Source organism: Anomaloglossus baeobatrachus, chromosome 12, assembly GCF_048569485.1.
Source record: "Anomaloglossus baeobatrachus isolate aAnoBae1 chromosome 12, aAnoBae1.hap1, whole genome shotgun sequence".
Lineage (NCBI taxonomy): Eukaryota > Metazoa > Chordata > Amphibia > Anura > Aromobatidae > Anomaloglossus > Anomaloglossus baeobatrachus.
In genome coordinates, this window is record NC_134364.1 from 769,875 (window position 1) to 792,695 (window position 22,821).

General features: G+C 51.0%; 1 protein-coding gene across 6 annotated transcripts in view; it reads left to right on the plus strand.

The window, feature by feature from the left end:
* The window catches only part of ENTPD5 (ectonucleoside triphosphate diphosphohydrolase 5 (inactive)), a 140,317-nt gene that overhangs the window by 30,695 nt on the left and 86,801 nt on the right, over nucleotides 1–22,821 (plus strand). For all 6 annotated transcript variants that reach the window (XM_075329481.1, XM_075329482.1, XM_075329483.1 and 3 more), the window contains one exon: nucleotides 15,333–15,408. In XM_075329481.1, the coding sequence (XP_075185596.1) occupies nucleotides 15,333–15,408 (76 nt within the window). The remainder of the gene's footprint in view (nucleotides 1–15,332; nucleotides 15,409–22,821) is intronic.

Sequence of the window (22,821 nt, forward strand, 5' to 3'; positions counted from 1 at the left end):
AAAAAAATCCTTAGTCTGACGTAATCCACAGGGACAGCAATGTCAGCTCTGCTTCATCATTGTGCACAGACACACTCTATACAAAGTGAGAAGCTGAGAGAGCCATGTCAGCTATGCTACATCGCTCTGTACAGAGCGAGAAGCAGGCTGACAGTGAGGGTATGATTACACTTGCGTCTCGCATTGCATCACCCCACAAAGCCGGACTCACTCAGGACAGCAGTGCCGCAGCTGCATGGAAATACATGCAGCTGACCGCTCCTGTCAGGAGATTGTGCGCTGTGATGCGATGCGACACTTGCATAGTGACAGTCAAAGTTCAGTTAACAGGACCTTCGAAGACGTCATAGTCATGTGACCAGTCTGTAATCCAATGTCTGTGTAACGCCCTGGCAGCGGTCGAACCGCTCGGATGTCACTGGTCGTGGCTCGAGGGTCTCCGGACCCGGGGGCTAAGGGTTACACCTGAATAAAGAAGGGGCGCTATTTACAGGAGAGATATAGTTTGTGACGACACGCTTGGGATTTCAGTGGGCTGCTTGTTTGGAAAGCCCTGTCCCCCTCATTGCGCTAGTGCCCCCGATCTCTGAGCTTCATGTGAACAGTCCATAGAGGTCCTGTCCTCCGCAGGTTAATTGCCGGGTTGCTTGAAGCTTCTCCCCGATCTAGGGTCTGTGTACCCCATCGTGCCTTCGGTCCCAGACCGGTGATTAGGCCTAGGCTGCTGATCGTCCTCCAAGACAGGTCCCAGGCACCTAGCCTCAATCCCCTGCGACCGGGATGCCGACTCCTCTAGGTCCAGACCACTGTCTGCGACCTAGTCTGCTTCACCCCTGGGAGCTCCAACTCCCAGCTTCCTCAGAGCTCCTCACAGCTTGGGGGCTACCACTGCACTGACTTGACACCTCCCACTTCCCTGCCTGACCCCTAGGTGGGCGGCCCTATTCCAGCTTAAGCAGCCCACTGGTGTGCCTGACAGGGTGTGGTGCAAGGTGTATCTAGGATTTGTGAATGCTGTTGAAGGCAGTACTGCAGGTTAGGTTCCCAGAACCATGGGGGGTTGAGCCCTGCACGGGGAGAGAAAGATTGTGTAGAACCCTGTGACGCACTGACTAGTCCAGGGCGTCACATTCCCCCTTGGTTAAACATAGCTCGTCCCCGACCTACAGGACATCCAGAGGTTTATTTTTGGTTAACTAGAAAAAGAGAGAAAAATAACATTTTTATTAACAATTCCTCATCCCTCACAGGGGAGGCACATCACTTAAACGTTACATTTAAAACTCTTAGGGGGGGCTTTACACGTTGCGACATCGCTTCCGAAATATCGTCGGGGTCACGACGTTAGTGACGCACATCCGGCGCCGGTAGCGACATCGCAACTTGTAAATCCTAGGTGCGACGATAAACGATTGCAAAAGCGTCGAAAATCGTTGATCTGTGTAGCGTCGGTCATTTCCAGAATGTCGGATCGACCGCAGGTACGATGTTGTTTGTCGTTCCTGCAGCTCCACACATCGCTGTGTGTAAACCCGCAGGAGCGGTAAACATCTCCTTACCTGCGTCCCGACGGCAAAACGTCCCGCTCATCTCCGCCCCTCCGCTTCTATTGGACGGCCGATTAGTGACGTCACGGTGACGTCGCTGTGACGCCGAACGCATCTCCCCCTTGAAGGAGGGATTGTTCGGCATTCACAGCAACGTCGCCGAGCAGGTATGTGCGTGTGAAGCTGCCGTAGCGATAATGGTCGCTACGGCAGCAATCACCACATATCGCATGTCCGACGGGGGCGGGTACTATCGCTCTCGGCATCGCTAGCTGATGCTAGCGATGTTGTAACGTGTAAAGTACTCCTTAGAGTTCATTTTTTTTTTTTTTATTAAAGAACCCTGGGAACGCTACCGGTTGTAGCGGTAGTCGGTGCTCAGCCTACTCCACTGCAGCACCTTCCTTCGACAGTCCATTCCCATTATCCCTCTCCCTTCAACCCGCCACCCAAACAACCTGAAGCCCGCTGCTTCCTATTTGGTTCCATGACAGGGTTTAAGTCCTGGAGGCAGAAAAGACGACCCTTTAACAGTCCTGAGTAACCTGGCAGCCGTTACCATTTTGCGCCAACTTCCACCAAGGCCTCTTGATGCCATCTACCAGTACCGCACCGACTAAGGACCTGATGGCCCTTTTCCTGTAACAAAGCATGGCAAAAGGTTCAACAAGGATGGCACAGTCTAATTGCAGCATAAACTTCTCCTGTCACCTTCCATCAGAGACCCTTCAGCCGATCCCTGACAGCCTTCTCCCCTTTAAACTGAACACTGGAGAACGTTCAACAAAGGTGACAGTCCAGACAACCATTTTAAAACTGTTTACAAATTTGCAGGTTCTGGCCCTTTAGCGTCGGGCACCTCTTGGACTCACTCTGGCAAAGTGTCCTGGTAGGCCACAGCGGCGACATATGGGCACCACCACATCCATGGTATCAGCTGGGGTTTCATCATCCGAAGTGGACTCCTCATCCACCTCCATTATCTCTAACCCTTGCACTGCTCTCGCCGACAGGGACATTTGGTAGCCATTTCCTCCATAGCGTGGCACCCAGGCAGCCTCCGGGGTGCTGGAACCTGAATCTCCCTCCATTTCCTCTGGTTCCGATTCTATAATGACCAGGATTATCTGATCGGGGTCTACAGTCTGGTAGTCTTCAGCGGGAGTTGAGGAATCCGCTGCCAATGTTGTGGGCAGCACCTCGGGGTCAGCTGTGGTCGAGAGCGAAGGTGACAGGGCGATGGCGGTGGCTAGGGGCAGACCGGACTCCACGGATTGGCCGAGACAACTGGAGCTGGGTTTCTGCTTACCCGCTCCACGCGCAGGGTTTCTCTTTTCTTGGGCTCGCACCGCCGCCGTCGCTCTCCGCATCTCAATCCAGGCAGCTGTCCCGGGAGCAGCATCCTCAGCTGAAAAGTCACGCGTTTCCGACATCTTGCCTCTGCGGTGCCCAGGAATGGTATGGCAGAGTCCTGGCGTCCCTGCTTCACTTCCGCTGCTACATGCCGTCACACCCCCTTGGTTTTCGCCAGCCACTCACTTTCGCGCTAGGGCACTCTGGGAACTTCCGGTTCGGGCCACACTCTCGAGACGAAGGGCGGGGCTTCAGCTTTGCGCGCTTTTGGCCTGGAAGATGGCGTTTTGGCGCCAAAGATGGCGGAAAATGGCCTGAACAGGATTTTGACACCGCAGCTTCATTTTTCAAGGCGCACGTCACCCAGGTTAGTGGGTCCTGTCTGAATCCTGTTCGTGACGCCAAGGTTTTCCGGGATTGTAACGCCCTGGCAGCGGTCGAACCGCTCGAGTCTGGATGTCACTGCTCATGGCTCGAGGGTCTCCGGACCCAGGGGCTAAGGGTTACACCCGAATAAAGAAGGGGGGCTATTTACAGGGGAGATATAGTTTGTAATGCCACCCCTGGTGTATGGTAATTGGGAGTACCGCCGCTGCCATTGGGAGTATCCGGGGTGATGGAGTGGGGCAGCAAGATGACGTAACCCACCACGGGTAGGGGAAGACCCCGGGACTCTGGCGGTATGGGGTGCAGGGGGAGCGCAGGCTCGATGGTAGCAGGGCTTAATCTGGTACTCCGCAATAAAGCAGATGCTGACAACAGGGTAAACCAAGTCTCTCGGTGCTGCTGCCCTCTTGAGGGAGCTCGTCTGGGTCCCATCCCCTGCAGCACTGCCTGGTGATCCTTGACCTGCCTCCTGGCACAGTATTTTTAGAGTGTCCTTTGTGGCCCGTCAGCTTGGAGCTTTCCGGGCCCCGCTCCCCACTGTGGCTAAGTAGAAGAGCTTGCTCTCAGGGGCTCACGCTTGGGATTTCAGTGGGCTGCTTGTTTGGAAAGCCCTATCCCCCTCGTTGAGCTAGTGCCCCCGATCTCTGAGCTTCGTGGGAACAGTCTGTAGAGGTCCTGTCCTCCGCAGGTTAATTGCCGGGTTGCTTGAAACTTTTCCCCGACCTAGGGTCTGTGTATCCTGTCGTGCCTTGGGTCCGAGACCGGTGATTAGGCCTAGGCTGCTGACCGTCCTCCAAGACAGGTCCCAGGCACCTAGCCTCAATCCCTTGCGACCGGGGGTCTGACTCCTCTAGGTCCAGACCACTGTCTGCGACCTAGTCTGCTTCACCCCTGGAAGCTCCAACTCCCAGCTTCCTCAGAGCTCCTCACAGATCGAGGGCTACCACTGCACTGACGTGACACCTCCCTGCCTGACCCCTAGGTGGGCAGCTCTATTCCAGTTTAAGCAGCCCACTGGTGTGCCTGACAGGTGTGGTGCAAGGTGTACCTAGGATTTGTGAATGCTGGTGGAGGCAGTACTGCAGGTTAGATTCCTAGAACCATGGGGGTTGAGCCCTGCACTGGGAGAGAAAGATTGTGTAGAACCCTATGACGACCTGACTAGTCCAGGGCGTCACATCTGTACAACATTCACACCAGACTGGTCACATGGCTATGACGTCATGCAAGGTCCTTTAGGTAGTGGTGCTTACCGGGGGACACAGCAATGATCGGAAGCAGAAGCAGCCGGGAGAAAGAGTCTGCAGGATGCGTCGCAGGACCTGTAAGTATGAGCATAATGTTTTTTAACAATGCGCTTTTTTTTTTTTACAGCCCCTGGACCTGATCTAGACCCGATCTGTAACACGAGCTTCCCAGGAAAGCTCGTGATGGGGATCGTGTATACGTCATTATGTGATCGGTACGAACCCCGATCTTTACAGTTCGGGATTGCCCATCACTACTCTCTAGGTTAAAGGGAAGGTGTCGTGCCCAAAAAAAAAAAATACAATAACTGAAAAAATGTAAAGTAATAATGTTTTAATTAAATATTATTTGTTTTTAATTGAGCAAAATATAAAAAAAATTAAAAAGTTTGATATTTTCCACTCTTAAACACTAGGGGGAGCAGCTGCTGAAATACTACAGAAATCCCACTGTAGAAATAGCCTGGATTACAGCTGCAGTAAAGTGGACGGAGTCTGCTCTCCTGTGTGTGATGTCACAGCTCCCCCTCCCAAACTGGGTGTTTCCAACAGATAAGAGAGAATGAAATCTAGGGACACAGTGCCGAGCTATTTTGTTGGTGACCACAAATGTCTAAAGTGTCACCAAGGACAGCTACATCGTGCTTCCCACATAACGCTCTGCACGCACCGGTCCAGCAATGCTCTGCCGCATGCACGCACACCTACAATGTTCTGCCACATGCACGCCTGCAATGCTCTGCCATACAGATGCCCGCAGTGTGTGTGTGTACACTGTGTATATACTGTGTGTGTGACCGAGCAGCATGAAGGAGGTGGAGCCACCATGTGTATATAATATATACCATGTACTGAGTGTATATACTGTGTGTGTATATACTATATACCGTTTGTAAACTGTGTATATACTGTGTGTGTGACCGAGCAGCATGAGGGAGGTGGAGCCAACGTGTGTATTTATTATATACCATGTACTGTGTGCATATACTATATACCGTGTGTACAGTGTGTATATACTGTGTGACCGAGCAGCATGAGGGAGGCGGAGCCAGCATGTGTATATAATATATACCATGTACTGAGTGTATATACTGTGTGTGTATATACTATATACCGTGTGTACACTGTGTATATACTGTGTGTGTGACCGAGCAGCATGAAGGAGGCGGAGCCAACATGTGTGTGTATACTATATACCATGTATACAAAATGCTCTGCCGCACGCACACACAATGCTCTGCCACGCACGCACACACAAGATGCTCAGCTACGCACGCACACACAAGATGCTCTGCCACACGCATGCACAAAATGCTCTGCCACATGTACACACACAATGCTCTGCCACGCACGCACAATGCTCTGCCACGCACACACAAAATGCTCTTCCACACGTACGCGCACACACTGCTCTGCCACACGCACGCGCACACAATGCTCTGCCACACGCACACACAATGCTCTGCCACACGCACGCACACACAATGCTCTGCCACACTCACGGAAACACAATGCTCTGCCACACTCACGCACGCAGAATGCTCTGCCACACGCACGCACAATGCTCTGCCACACGCACGCAGACACAATGCTCTGCCACACGCACGCACAATGCTCTGCCACACGCATGAACACAATGCTTTGCCACACGCACGCACACACAATGCTCTGCCACACGCACGCACAAACAATGCTTTGCCACACGCACGCACAAACAATGCTCTGCGACGCACACACATACAATGCTCTGCCACGCACGCACACAGTGCACTGCCACGCATGCATAAAATGCTCTGCCACACGCACGCACAAAATGCTCTGCCACACGCATGCACACACAGTGCTCTGCCATGCACGCACAATACTCTGCCACACACACACAAAATGCTCTTACACACACACGCACACAATGCTCTGCCACACGCACGCACACACAATGCTCTGCCACGCTCGCGAACACAATGCTCTGCCACGCACGCACACACAAAATGCTCTGCCACACGCACGCACACAATGTTCTGCCACACGCACGCACACAATGGTCTGCCACACGCACACACAATGCTCTGCCACATGCACGCACACACAATGCTCTGCCACACGCACGCACAAACAATGCTTTGCCACACGCACGCACACACAATGCTCTGCCACGCACGCACACAATGCACTCCAACGAACACACACACACAGTGCACTGCCACGCACTCACAAAGTGCTCTGCCACACGCACGCACAAAATGCTCTGCCACACGCACGCACACACAGTGCTCTGCCATGCATGCACAATACTCTGCTACGCACACACAAAATGCTCTTCCACACACACGCACACAATGCTCTGCCACACGCACGCACACAATGGTCTGCCACACGCATGCACACAATGGTCTGCCACACACACGCACACACAATGCTCTGCCACACGCACGCACACACAATGCTCTGCCACACGCACACACAATGCTCTGCCACACACACACAAAATGCTCTTACACACACACGCACACAATGCTCTGCCACACGCACGCACACACAATGCTCTGCCACGCTCGCGAACACAATGCTCTGCCACGCACGCACACACAAAATGCTCTGCCACACGCACGCACACAATGTTCTGCCACACGCACGCACACAATGGTCTGCCACACGCACACACAATGCTCTGCCACATGCACGCACACACAATGCTCTGCCACACGCACGCACAAACAATGCTTTGCCACACGCACGCACACACAATGCTCTGCCACGCACGCACACAATGCACTCCAACGAACACACACACACAGTGCACTGCCACGCACTCACAAAGTGCTCTGCCACACGCACGCACAAAATGCTCTGCCACACGCACGCACACACAGTGCTCTGCCATGCATGCACAATACTCTGCTACGCACACACAAAATGCTCTTCCACACACACGCACACAATGCTCTGCCACACGCACGCACACAATGGTCTGCCACACGCATGCACACAATGGTCTGCCACACACACGCACACACAATGCTCTGCCACACGCACGCACACACAATGCTCTGCCACACGCACACACAATGCTCTGCCACACACACACAAAATGCTCTTACACACACACGCACACAATGCTCTGCCACACGCACGCACACACAATGCTCTGCCACGCTCGCGAACACAATGCTCTGCCACGCACGCACACACAAAATGCTCTGCCACACGCACGCACACAATGTTCTGCCACACGCACGCACACAATGGTCTGCCACACGCACACACAATGCTCTGCCACATGCACGCACACACAATGCTCTGCCACACGCACGCACAAACAATGCTTTGCCACACGCACGCACACACAATGCTCTGCCACGCACGCACACAATGCACTCCAACGAACACACACACACAGTGCACTGCCACGCACTCACAAAGTGCTCTGCCACACGCACGCACAAAATGCTCTGCCACACGCACGCACACACAGTGCTCTGCCATGCATGCACAATACTCTGCTACGCACACACAAAATGCTCTTACACACACACGCACACAATGCTCTGCCACACGCACGCACACAATGGTCTGCCACACGCATGCACACAATGGTCTGCCACACACACGCACACACAATGCTCTGCCACACGCACGCACACACAATGCTCTGCCACACGCACACACAATGCTCTGCCACACGCACACAATGCTCTGCCACGCGCACGTGCACACAATGCTCTGCCACACGCACGCACACACAATGCTCTGCCACACGCACGCCCACACAATGCTCTCCCACACGCACGCACACACAATGCTCTGCCACGCACACACAAAATGCTCTTCCACATACAAAAAATGCTCTGCCACACGCACGCACACACAATGCTCTGCAACACTCGCGAACACAATGCTCTGCCAAAAACGCACACACAATGCTCTGCCACGCACGCACACACAAAATGCTCTGCCGCACGCACAAAATGGTCTGCCACACGCACACACACACAATGCTTTGCCATGCTCGCAAACTCAATGCTCTGCCACACGCACGCACACACAATGCTCTGCCACACGCACGCACACACAATGCTCTGCCACACGCACGCACACACAATGCTCTGCCACACGCACGCACACACAATGCTCTCCCACATGCACGCGCACACAATGCTCTCCCACACGCACACAATGCTCTCCCACACGCACACAATGCTCTCCCACACGCACGCGCACACAATGCTCTCCCACACAAAATACTTTGCCACACATACGCACACACAATGCTTTGCCAAGCTCGCAAACACAATGCTCTCCCACACACACGCATACACAATGCTCTGCCACACGCACGCACACACAATGCTTTGCCACACGCACACACACACAATGCTCTGCCACACGCACGCACACACAATGCTCTGCCACACGCACGCACACACAATGCTCTGCCACACGCACACACACACAATGCTCTCCCACATACACGCGCACACAATGCTCTGCCACACGCACGCACACACAATGCTCTGCCACACGCACGCACACACAATGCTCTGCCACACGCACGCACGCACAATGCTCTGCCACGCACGCACACACAATGCTTTGCCACACGCACACACACACAATGCTCTGCCACACGCACGCACACACAATGCTCTGCCACACGCATGCACACACAATGCTCTGCCACACGCACGCACACACAATGCTCTGCCACACGCACGCACACACAATGCTCTGCCACACGCACGCACACACAATGCTCTTCCACACGCCTGCACACACAATGCTCTTCCACACGCACGCACACACAATGCTCTGCCACACGCACGCACAAAATGCTCTGCCACGCACGCACAAAATGCTCTGCCACACGCACGCACACACAATGCTCTGCCACACGCACGCACACACAATGCTCTTCCACACGCACGCACACACAATGCTCTTCCACACGCACGCACACACAATGCTCTGCCACACGCACGCACAAAATGCTCTGCCACACGCACGCACGCACACACACACACACACAATGCTCTGCATGCACACCTGCTGCAGCTGGGGGGACTGCTCACACAGGCCGACAGGTGACAGGCCATGGGGGGGATAGCGTGGGGTTGTCATTGGAGACTGTAGCATCGGTGGCGGGGGGGAGGGGCGCCGGTACACTACTCACACAGGAGAAATGGGTGACTGGGGGAAAAGTTCACCACACAGCATGACCACTGTGAGCTGCAGAAAGATGGCGCTGATCTCCTCCCTCTGCTGTGATCTGGACAGCTCAGGGGGCGCGTCCAGATCACAGCAGGGAGCTCTCTTGTAATAAGCCTAGGGGTTGGACTCCGACTATCAGAGTCTATGCACAGGGGCTGCCGTAAAGGAGGTGAGTAACTGTCATTACACACACAGCAAATCTAGCATGGCAGCCCCCAGTGCCACCAGTAAAACTAGAATTAAATAAAAACTAAATAAACAGTGAGTTTAATTTTGTATTAAAAATACTTTATTTCATAATCACTATTATTAATACAAAAATAAAAAAACACGACACCCTACCTTTAAAGACAAAGAGAGGATTAGACAGATAAAACACCAATTGTACAAAGCACTCCAAACTACAGGAGGAAGCAATGAGGTACGGACTAGTGAGTCACACCCAATAAAGGAATAAGGAAGAGAAAAACACCACTCCGCTTTCACACAGCAAACTCCAGCACCACATCTCTAATTGACTTCCTGGTCCACAGCTCACAGATTCCCTTTAGAGGCAAGCTAAGCAGACGCTATCACTGGCAATTACCTGGGCTGGGAGAGGTATATAGCAGAGCTAATTAGCAACACAGAACAGTTAGGCTATGTGCCCACATTGCATTCTGTCCCTGCAGAAAATTCTGAAATTTTCACACGTGCTCTTCAAATGGCTGCAGAAACAGTCCGTAATGAAAAGCCGATATCATGTGCTCGGGATGCAGCCCCTCCCATAGACAGAGCGGGAGCTGCATCCAAAGCGCACGAAAAGTGACATGTTGCTTTTTAGAACGCAGCGCTTCGGCAGCAGCCGAAGCGCTGCGTTCTAATACGCTTGTGCATGGATTAGGCACAATCTTCATAGATTGTGCTGGGGACGCAGGACGCATGCAGTTACGCTGCAGTGCAGATCGCAGTGTAACTGCATGAAAATACGCTACGTGTGCACAAAGCCTCAATGATAGCTTTCATCCAGAGTTTAGGAGACCAGAGGATGTACATAAGCCTAGCAGCACTGGATAAAGGAGAATCTGCACAGCCAGCAGTATTAATCTGAGCAAGTATGCATGAAGCCCTGCACTGCAATATCCGGACACCAGAAATAGGAGGGACCACTCTCCATTGTGGTTCCCTCATGACAGTAACCCCTCTCCTAAGAGGGTACTCTGGACCAAGCCTGTCTGGATGTGAATGGAAAGACATGACCAGCCTGGTGGCATGAAATTGGGATAGGTCCAGGCTAAATAAGTGGTGCTAAGGAGAAAAGAAGGACTATAATAGTAAATCTCCAGCACTCAGAGGGACAAGATACGTGAAATAATAAAAATCGTGTTTGCAAAGGAAAAGAACACCTCAACCAAAGTAAAGCCAACGCTTCGGCCTATGACAGCCTTTTGTCAAGGTTTTCCGTTTCATAAGGTTGGGGAGAGATAGAGATGAATTGGACGTCAAAGACCATATCTTAGTGGAGGTGTATGTCTTTTCAGCAACTTTGCAGTTCCATGAGAGGTCACCCTACAGGTGAATATAGCATCAAGTGAAGAGAAAACAGTCCTGCACTACTACGGGGTTACCTTGTAATATGGCTGGAAAGGGAAAAAGTCTGCTCGAGACCTCTTGAAGTAAATGCTGGCTCAGGGTGCACGCTCCACACTGAGGATATCAGCAAGATAAAAAGCTTGTAGAAGGAAGAAGCGGCACTGTCCACAGCCCATGCAGAAAATCAAATTTATTTATATGTGTGCATAAGAGCGCCTTTATGCTAAGAGGAATGGTGACATGGCCCCAGAGGTCAGTTGTGGCAGCGTTTGAAGTTAAAAATGGTTTTAGTCTACACATTTCAAGGCAGTGTAGCCCCATCCTCAGGACTTATCCATAGTATTGCCTCGCCCACCCCAGGGCTATGGGACACCCGGTGCCGGGCCGGACTAGTCCGGGGATCGTCAGTGGTGGCGGGGCCCGACTCCGTGACCCTGGCGGGAGTCAATTAATATGGCTTCAGTGGGGGTGCTTAAAGTTTATAATATTCGTGAAGCCACCTGTGGTTTGCGGCTATTAAGCCGCCGCTGCTGTATAGGGCCTCCGGGGCTGGTGGAATGGCAGCTTGGATGGTCCTGCTCCCCACAGGTGGAGCGGTGCCCCGGTGCAACTGTTGGCGCTTGTAAGTGTCGATGTAGTTGCGGTGTAGTGCAGGGCCGACAGGGCGGTGAAAGGACCGGACACAAACAACAGTCTCTTTACCTTCTCCTCTTTTACTGGATAAACGGTTAGTCCTGGGAGACCATTACAGGTGGTAGAAGGCTCCGGCCGGCCTGGAAGTAACTGGGGTGCTCTTTTTGGCCAGCTGAGTATGAGGCCTACTCCCTGTTCTTCCTTTGCTTTCATAGGACCCTGCACTCTGAATTAGCAATGGCCTTCTTGCTGCTGGGACCGGTGGTACGTCCCTCTCCCTGTGTGGTAGGCTGCGCAGGCCCTCTCTGGTGCTTCTCTGCTGGAGTCCACACCGGGCCCTGGTGATGCAGCTGTACCTTCAGGTTGCTTATGGGCCAGGGGCTTGCAGATCTCCTGCCCTTTGGATTCGGCTGCCAGGGAAGGGTTTTACACCCTGGCAACCACAGACTCCGATGTCTAATTCTCTTCTGTGCCTCTCTGCCAATCCTGCTTTACTGGGCCAATCTATTCAAGCTCCAGGCCCCAGTCCACAGGACAGCACCACTCTGCGTCTTCACTCTCCAAACTTCCCTAACAGACTGAACACTAACTCCTCCCTCAGGTCAGGCTTGAGGAATGCTCCCTGAAACTCCAGGTTCAGAGCTCCCTCTGCTGGCCTGAGGGAGAAACTGCGTTGGATGTTGGTACTTACTGGCCAATGATTTCCCCAATTATGGTACCTCCAAGCTCAGCATTAACCCTTTTGAGGGGGCAATGCTGTTGTGGCAACTAGATCCTGGGGCGCCACAGTATCACCGGCCATAGCCTGCTTTTTGGCAACTTGGCACCAGGCATTAGATTGACTGAACAGTCATAGGAGTGGTCGGGGGCAGCTCCTGACACCCTTACTCAGCATACACATCCTCAAAGGCAGACAGATACCCAGGCAACAATCTGGCAGAAACCATGGACATACCGGTGCTCATGCAGTTGTGACAGTACTCGCACCACCTTACTACCTCCCGTGCCTGCCAATCCATCACAGGATTGTGTAGCGTCAGTCAAGGTAGACCTAAAACCACCAGATAGTGAAGCCCCTCCAGCACAAAACAATCAATGGATTCTGTGTGCATGGGCCCTACCTGGAGATGTAAACCTTGAATGACCTGAGTGAAATGCCCCTGACTCAGCGGTGCAGAATCAAGCGTGTTAATGGGAATACGTTTAGGTAACTTATGTAGAGTAAGATCCTGGGTCCAGACAACCGGGCGTCCACCAAATTGGATCCTGCACCTTGGTCTAAAAAGGTGGAATTAAAGACCTTCATTCCACCTAATAGGACCTCAGTGAGCAGAACAAATTGCAACCTACCAATGGTGGAAATGTGTACACCCAGGTTGCTATCCTACAAGCAAACTGGGCTTGATAGTGTTTTCAACGACTGAATATAGTGACAACCACAAAAGAAACAAACCCTCATTTTGCACCAAACTATAGGCGAACAAGTGCCATGAGTTAGCCTTCCCTGCTGCAGAGGTTCTCTGTCCACCCTCTGTGACAGCGTCTGTGATTGACTGCAGACAGACTGACGACATCTGTGATTGGTTGTGGAGGCAAAAGTAAATGATTGAAAAAAAAAAAGACGTAAGGTGCCCCGTATAGTCATACCCAGCCCAGATAAAGCTGCAGGCTGCAGCTCCCAGCTGTGTGTGTTTTCTTGGCTGTTTACCAAAATACAAGGGACCTCATGCTGCTTTTTTTTTTTTTAATTATTTAAATTAATAATTAAAAAAAAAAATCAGCGTTTGATATCCAGCCAATATAAAACAGACAGCTGGAGGCTGGTATTCTCAGATTGGGAAGGACCATGGTTATTGGGCCCCCCACCAGCCTAAAAATAGCAGCCCACTGCCACCCAGAATTGCCACATCCATTAGATGTGACAATTCTGGCGCTTTACCTGTCCCATCCCGAATGCCCTGCTGTGGTGGCAATTGGGGTAAAATAAGTGGTTAATGACAGCAGCGATTTGTCAAAAAATCACAGCTGTCATGAAGCCTGAAGTTAGTAATGAGGAGAGGTCTTTGGGTGGGAGCAGCATTGTGCTCTTTTTTTGGCTACCCTCAGATACAGTTTGGTAAGATTTTAGTCAAGGGGGAGGGAATTATGGACAAAACAAATATATAATTTAATTTTATAACAAACCTTCTGCCCCGGCTGAAAAGCTGAAGATAAATGTCACCTTTCAGCACAACGACCCTGAATGACTTCCAAATCAGTAGAAGATGGAAGTTCTGGAACGACCGAGCCCGGACCGGAGTCCAAAAGGAAATTTGTAGTGACCTGAAGAGGGCGCTGTACACAGGAGACCCCCGCAATCTGACATAAGGGGAGGAGGGGGCAAAGATCATCGATTCTAGATGTGATGAACCCCGAACCAAAGACTGAACCTGCCAGAAAGTCACAGGAGACTGCAAAATAGTATTAGTGTAAGGGTGTGGAGACTTATGCAAATACATTATTGTTTTTATTTTTTTCCACCTGAAAATATTTCTGTTTATTTTCCAATTACTATGTGTCATTATGGGTGACATTAAAGGCGAAATAGATCTGAAATGAATCTTCTTGGTGTTACTTTTTGTATGCACTGTATATGGAGTGTATAATGTTCTTCTATGGTAGCACCATTCCCTCATTACAGCTATTGGGAGGTTGCTGGGACCTCCGTCTGCTTCTGACACAATGTACCAGTCATGCAGCGGTAGCACAGACGGCCATATTGGCTACTGATGAGGTGAAGAAATCCATTTTGTGTATTTCCATTACTCTGTGCTGGAAGTTTTTTCTATTTGTACTGTTGTGCATTGGAGGGGTACGTGGGGTGGACTACTGGAAGAGTCTCCTGCTCTGTTCCGGCCTCTGGGCCTCTTTTCTGCCTTACATTTTGTGCTTGTGCAGCCCTAGCTGCAGGCGGTGCTTGCACAGATTAATCTTTTGGCAGTCTTCAGGAAAATGGTGTCGGTGACTGGCAGGCTGCTCAGTGCCACCGATACCGTTTTACTGAAGCCCACCATGATCTCAACCTGTGGAAGTGCTGCCCGCCACTACAACGGCGCCAGCGCAAAATGTAAATAATGACGAAGAAAAGATGCCCAAAGGCAGCGGAGAGGCCAGGACAGAGCTGAAGACCCTTCCCTCAGTCCACCCCGGGACCCCCAGTGCACGACGGTACAAATAGAAGAAAACTTCACAGGCGGATTAAAGGAAATGCACAAAATGGATCCGAATATGGCTGTCTGTGCTTAGTAAAATGCTGCTGACAGGCACAACTGCCTGCCATGAGTACTTGCACAGTGTGTATGAGGGATTAGGCACATTTCTTCATTCTGGGGCCTTCTATTGTTTTTAGGTGCGGAAAGTCTTCAGTTCCTCTCCTTTTCTGGTCCCAGGCAACAGCGTCAGCATCATGGATGGAACGGATGAAGGTGCGCAAGAAATTTAAAAAAAGCTAAAAAATGTGCAGAGTCATCATTTTCATTTGCTTTTTGTTCTCCGCTCCTTTGTAGCACAATTCATGCGTGTGTTTTGTCCCCACGTCCCAGGACTGAGATAAAAACAAATCTGTCGGCTGATGAATTCCATCAATCAGTAAACAAGTCCTGCCGGGACGATGAGCACTTGTCTGGAGCAATGGCTTCACTGTAAATTAATCCTGCCGGGCCGATGAGCACTTGTGTCTGGAGTAATGGCTTCACTTTAAATAAGTCCTGCCGGGACGATGAGCACTTGTCTGGAGCAATGGCTTCACTGTAAATTAATCCTGCCGGGACGATGAGCACTTGTCTGGAGCAATGGCTTCACTGTAAATTAATCCTGCCGGGACGATGAGCACATGTCTGGAGCAATGGCTTCACTGTAAATTAATCCTGCCGGGACGATGAGCACTTGTCTGGAGCAATGGCTTCACTGTAAATTAATCCTGCCGGGACGATGAGCACTTGTCTGGAGCAATGGCTTCACTGTAAATAAGTCCTGCCGGGACGATCAGCTGTTGTGTCTGGAGCAATGGCTTCACTGTAAATAAGTCCTGCCGGGACGATGAGCACTTGTGTCTGGAGCAATGGCTTCACTGTAAATAAGTCCTGCCGGGACGATGAGCACTTGTCTGGAGCAATGGCTTCACTGTAAATAAGTCCTGCCGGGACGATCAGCACTTGTCTGGAGCAATGGCTTCACTGTAAATAAGTCCTGCCGGGACGATGAGCACTTGTCTGGAGCAATGGCTTCACTGTAAATAAGTCCTGCCGGGACGATCAGCTGTTGTGTCTGGAGCAATGGCTTCACTATAAATAAGTCCTGATGGGACGATGAGCACTTGTCTGGAGCAATGGCTTCACTGTAAATAAGTCCTGCCGGGACGATGAGCACTTGTCTGGAGCAATGGCTTCACTGTAAATAAGTCCTGCCGGGACGATGAGCACTTGTCTGGAGCAATGGCTTCACTGTAAATAAGTCCTGCCGGGACGATCAGCACTTGTCTGGAGCAATGGCTTCACTGTAAATAAGTCCTGCCGGGACGATGAGCACTTGTCTGGAGCAATGGCTTCACTGTAAATTAATCCTGCCGGGACGATGAGTACTTGTCTGGAGCAATGGCTTCACTGTAAATAAGTCCTGCCGGGACGATCAGCTGTTGTGTCTGGAGCAATGGCTTCACTATAAATAAGTCCTGATGGGACGATGAGCACTTGTCTGGAGCAATGGCTTCCTTGTAAATAAGTCCTGCCGGGACGATGAGCACTTGTCTGGAACAATGGCTTCACTGTAAATAAGTTCTGCTGGGACGATGAGCACTTGTCTGGAGCAATGGCTTCACTGTAAATGAGTCCTGCCGGGACGATGAGCACTTGTCTGGAGCAATGGCTTCACTGTAAATAAGTCCTGCCGGGACGATGAGCACTTGTCTGGAGCAATGGCTTCACTGTAAATTAATCCTGCCGGGACGATGAGCACTTGTCTGGAGCAATGGCTTCACTGTAAATAAGTCCTGCCGGGACGATGAGCACTTGTCTGGAGCAATGGCTTCACTGTAAATAAATCCTGCCGGGACGATCAGCTGTTGTGTCTGGAGCAATGGCTTCACTGTAAATTAATCCTGCCGGGCCGATGAGCACTTGTCTGGAGCAATGGCTTCACTGTAAATAAGTCCTGCCGGGACGATGAGCACTTGTCTGGAGCAATGGCTTCACTGTAAATAAATCCTGCCGGGACGATCAGCTGTTGTGTCTGGAGCAATGGCTTCACTTTAAATAAGTCCTGCCGGGACGATGAGCACTTGTCTGGAGCAATGGCTTCACTGTAAATAAATCCTGCCGGGACGATCAGCTGTTGTGTCTGGAGCAATGGCTTCACTGTAAATAAGTCCTGCCGGGACGATGAGCACTTGTCTGGAGCAATGGCTTCACTGTAAATAAATCCTGCCGGGACGATCAGCTGTTGTGTCTGGAACAATGGCTTCACTGTAAATAAGTCCTGCCGGGACGATGAGCACTTGTCTGGAGCAATGGCTTCACTGTAAATAAGTCCTGCCGGGACGATGAGCACTTGTCTGGAGCAATGGCTTCACTGTAAATAAGTCCTGCCGGGACGATGAGCACTTGTCTGGAGAAATGCCTTCACTGTAAATAAGTCCTGCCGGGACGATGAGCACTTGTCTGGAGCAATGGCTTCACTGTAAATTTGACCCCAGTATTTTATGGAAATATTGGACACACACTCCTTATCCTGAGAGCTGCGGCACAACCCATGATAACACTATGATGGCCGTAGCCATGCACAGACGTCACGTGAATTGCTGTTTCGGGGTGTTGATTTTTACTCAGGAATGTTTTGGGTGTTCTTGGGCTGTTTATTTGAATAAATGCATATCTGAGGATGGTGAGAATGATCACCTACCTAAACGGGTACAAGCCGTCCATATTTTGAACCAAGACAAGTTCTTATGGAGGCTCATCAATGCCTGCTAATCCTTTCTGATGACCATAAACCTTCTCCAGGCAGATTTTCTAATTACCTCTTATAGAAGATGAATGTAGTAGATTTCTTGGTGAATTGACAGTTAAGTCCAGAAGTCTTTGGCCAGTGATGAATCTTTGTGATTTCAGCTCTGCAGGCCACTGTTTGTGAATGGTGCAACAGCTGAGATGTAATAGAAGTGGAGACATTCAGGTGTAATTAAAGGGGTTGTAAAAAAATATCCTCTGAAACGTTTAAGAATTTTTCTACAAAGTCTTTCTTTCCAGGGTCTCAAAAGTAATTGGATAAAGTAACTTTCTGTTCATGTTGAATCCTTTGTGGAGAATACTTTGCAGCAATGAATGAAGTCTTCCGGTCATGGACGTCTCAATCGTTGGTCTCCTCCGGTGTGAGGCTTTGCCGACTTTTACCGCACTGACTTCAGTTGTCTCTTGTTTGTGGCTCTTTCTGCTGTCATGGGGTGTGACAGGATCACTAGGAACAGTGGAGCCTAAACTGGCGCTCAGGCTAGGGGAACCATGGCTGACCCTGATCCCGAAGATACGTCTGAAGGTGGCAATGTTTGAGCCACCTTCCTTACCCTAGCTCCTGTAAACCCTGGTCTAGTGGCCCCCTCCCTCCACCCAGGAGAGGGCCGGGACAGGAGTGATGTCAGTAGGATCTGCCATCTCTTATCTCAGTAGTATAAAAGTCAGTTTTGACTGAAGACAGAATTTAGCCTGAACTGCAAATTTTGAGAATGAAAGATCAGTCCAGGAGGAGAAAGAAGCAAATTTGTCTGATAGAATATACTACAAAGATGCTTATTTTCATGTGTTCTTGCCACACAGTGTCTGCCTCAAAACTTGCAGTGTGTCAGGACTGCCAAACAGCAGAGTCAGACACTCCACACAATGCTGCTTTTGATTTGCACTGACAGGCTCAGCCATTGACCAGCTGTGCTCTTGTTAGTAATCGGGCTTGCAGGAGTTAATTTTGGCTAGCCTGTGGATTACTGCTAGAGTCACATGTTGCAGGAGACCTATCACAGTCAACTCCGCCCATTTTCCTATGAGTGATTGCTTAGAGTTTGAGTCTTGTTTTTTTCCCCCCATCTGTTTGTTTGGGATTAATCACTCCTGTCCTGGCCCTCTCCTGGATGGAGGAAGGGGGCCACTAGACCAGGATTGTCGATCAGCTAGGACAAGGAAGGCGGCCCAAACATCGCCACCTTCAGACATACCTTTGGGATCAGGCTCAGCCATGGTTCCCCCCTAGCCTGAGGGCCTGTTTAGGCTCTTCCTAGTGATCCTGTTGCACCCTGTGACAGTTCTATTGATTTATGAAATAAGAATTAAAATGATGATTGCTCATTAAGTTTTGTCTTAAGCGGGCTTTACACGCTGCGATCTCGCTAGCAAATTGCTGCCCGTGGCGCACAACCTCGCTTACACCCGTCACACGCACTTACCTGCCCTGCGACGTCGCTCTGGCCGGCGAACCACCTCCTTTCTAAGGGGGCAGTTCGTGCAACGTCACAGCGATGTCACACAGCAGGCATCCAATAGAAGCGGAGGGGTGGAGCTGAGAGGGACGTAACATCCCGCCCACTTCCTTCCGCAGGCGGTAGATGCAGGTAAGGAGATGTTCGTCGCTCCTGCGGTGTCACATACAGCGATGTGTGATGCCGCAGGAACGAGGAACAACATCGCTAATAAGCAGTAAACGATTTTTTGTTTCAGGAAGACCTCTCCCGGGCAAACGATTTTGACCGCTTTTGCGATCGTTTAAGGTTGCTCGTAAGTGTCACACACTGCGATCTCGTTAATGATGCCGGATGTGTGTCACCATGACCCCGACGATAATTCATTAACGATATCGTAGCGTGTAAAGCCCGCTTTACTCCTGTGAAATGCAGCTCGATGGCGCTGAGATCTGGTGAGGACTCGGCCATTGCAGAATATTCCACTTCATTTTTGCAGGATGTTTTGGGTCATTGTCTGTCTCTGTGAAGAATCGTCCAATCATTACTGCATTTAGTTGAATCTGAGAAGTCTCACCCTGTACACTTCAAAATTCATCCGGTGTTTTTTGTCTTCAGTCACACTATCAATAACCACTAGTGTACCGCCCTGAGAGGGGCCCGGCCGCTTTCTCCGCTGCTCGGGCCGAGCCGCTCGAGGTCCGGGCTCGGGTGGTCGGTGGCACGAGTGCCTCAGGACCGGGGGCCACGTCGCTCTGTTAAGGGGAGGCAGTGAGGTGGTGGTGAGGTGGGACGAGGCGCGCAGCCGGGGAGGGCCGCGCGGTCGTCTAACGGGTCATGATGCCACCCACGGGTCGTGGTGACGGGGTGCACCACCGCTGCGGTTGGAGTGAAGGCGGGCTCGTCCGGGATCGGTGTTGCGGCCGCAGCCTAGATGTTAGCCCCTCCGTGGGTAGGGACGGTGTGTCCCGGGGGCCCGGTGGGGGACTGGAGCGCTGATGTTGTTGTCTGGGTGCAGGGTGCCGTGCTGCGGTGCAGTGTCGCGGTGCAGTGTCGTGCCCGGATGGCACTGGTGTACTCACGATTAATTCACACTCAAAGTCACTGGTAAACCAAAGTTCGGGTATGGTCGGGTCCCGCAGCCGGCTGCTGATGTCCCCTGTGAGGTTGATGGTGGCCCCTTTCCCTTGCACATCTTGTTGTGGTTTTTCAGCTCCCCTGCCTGGACAGTGGTAGCCCACTCCTCGGCGTTGAGCTGCCGGAGGAGCCCTCGGTTGCCCGCAGGCGCTGGCCCGTTGGGTGTTTGGCTCTTGGTGGTGGCACTCACCCGGTATCGGTGGGCTTTTGCCTTCTTTCGGGACTTTGGTGTGGATGAACCCGTGAGGTCCAGCCAGCAATCAGTCAGTTTGCCTAAACTCAGTGGCTTCTAAGCTAGGACGGGGTCTGAGTACCCGGTTTCTGGTGCTCCGGTACACAGTTGACTCCCCGGTTCAGGGCCGGCGGGCTCCAACCCTGCCCCGGTCGTTACGGTTCCGCCGTTGCTGTACCGGTACTCCTGCAGACGGCCACTACCGTCTGCCTGCCTGACGTTTCAAGTGGCCCAGGCTCCAACCCGGGTCCCTGACAGCTCTGCTCCTCTCACTGTCACACTCTAAACTCTTCTCAGAACTGTTTGCATTTCCTGCCTCAGGACAGTAGTCTCCTCGGTGGGTGTGCCTTTCCGCCTGACTCCGCCCACCTGGTGTGCCCTACTGGCCCTGAGGGAGGCATCAGGTCTCCCTTTCGGGTGACTGGTGTGTCCTTACAGGGAATGGGGTGTGTGTGTTATGTGGTAGGTGTTGTTACCTGCGACCCCTGGGCTCCAGGGCGTCACACTAGTGCCCCGGGGCCATTGTTAGCCCTGCATGCCCGGCCAGCACACTGCCTTTACAATGTGTTACAGAGGACATTCTGTGGTCTGGATTAGGAGCCGCTTCAAGCCTTCTCCAGACTGTCTTCTTCCATGATTCTGGTGCAACTGGCGGCTTCTTTAGATGTTTTTTTTCGGTAAAGTCTAATTTGACTTTGCTCTTCTCAGGCTGATGAAGGGTTTGCCCCTTGTGGTGACTCCTCTGTATTTGCCCCTTGTGGTGACTCCTCTGTATTTGCACCTTGTGGTGACTCCTCTGTATTTGCACCTTGTGGTGACCCCTCTGTATTTGCCCCTTGTGGTGACTCCTCTGTATTTGCACCTTGTGGTGACTCCTCTGTATTTGCTCCTTGTGGTGACTCCTCTGTATTTGCTCCTTGTGGTGACCCCTCTGTATTTGCCCCTTGTGGTGACTCCTCTGTATTTGCTTCTTGTGTTGACTCCTCTGTATTTGCTCCTTTTGCCAGATTATAGTTTTTAAGGTTGAAGGGAGACTCTAAGTCTATCTAGTTCAACCCGTAGCCTAACATGTTGATCCAGAGGAAGGCAAAAAAACCCCAATGTGTCAAATAAGCTCCAATGGGGAAAAAAAATTCCTTCCTGACTCCACATACGGCAATCAGACTAGTTCCCTGGATCAACACCCTGTCATAAAATCTAATATACATAACTGGTAATATTATATTTTTCAAGAAATGCGTTCAGGCTCTGCTTAAATTTTACTAGTGAATCCCTCATTACAACATCATACGGCAGAGAGCTCCATAGTCTCACTGCTCGTACAGTAAAGAATCCTCATCTGTGATTATGATTAAACATTCTTTCCTCAAGACGTAGCGGATGCCCCCGTGTTCCAGTCGCAGGCCTAGGTGTAAAGAGATCTTTGGAAAGGTCTCTGTACTGTCCCCTCATATATTTATACATTGTGATTAGATCCCCCTAAGCCTTTGTTTTTCCTAACTAACTAACCCCAAGTTTAATAACCTGTCTTGGTATTGCAGCCCCCCCCCATTCCTCTAATAATCTAGGTCGCTCTTCTATCTACCTGTAAGATTATGCTATTTATAACCTTCTATACTTTTGCTAACAAGAAATGCATCCATTCCTCTCTTAAATTCATTCAGTGAGTGGCCATCACCACTTCCTCAGGAAGAGAGTTCCAGAGCCTCACTGCTCTTACCGTGAAGAACCCTCTTCTATGCTGATGTAGGAATTTTCTTTCCTCCAATCGAAAAGAATGCCCCCTTGTTCTTGTCATAGTCCTTGGTACAAACAGATCATGGGAGAGATCTCTATATGGCCCTCTGATATATTTGTACATATTTATTAGGTCTCCCCTAAGTCTTCTCTTTTCTAGAGTAAATAGACCTAATTTTGATAACCTTTCCGTGTATTGTAATGCACCCATTCCATTTATTATTTTAGTAGCCCGCCTCTGAACCCTTTCAAGTTCAGTAATGTCTTTCTTCAGCACCGGCGCCCAAAATTGCA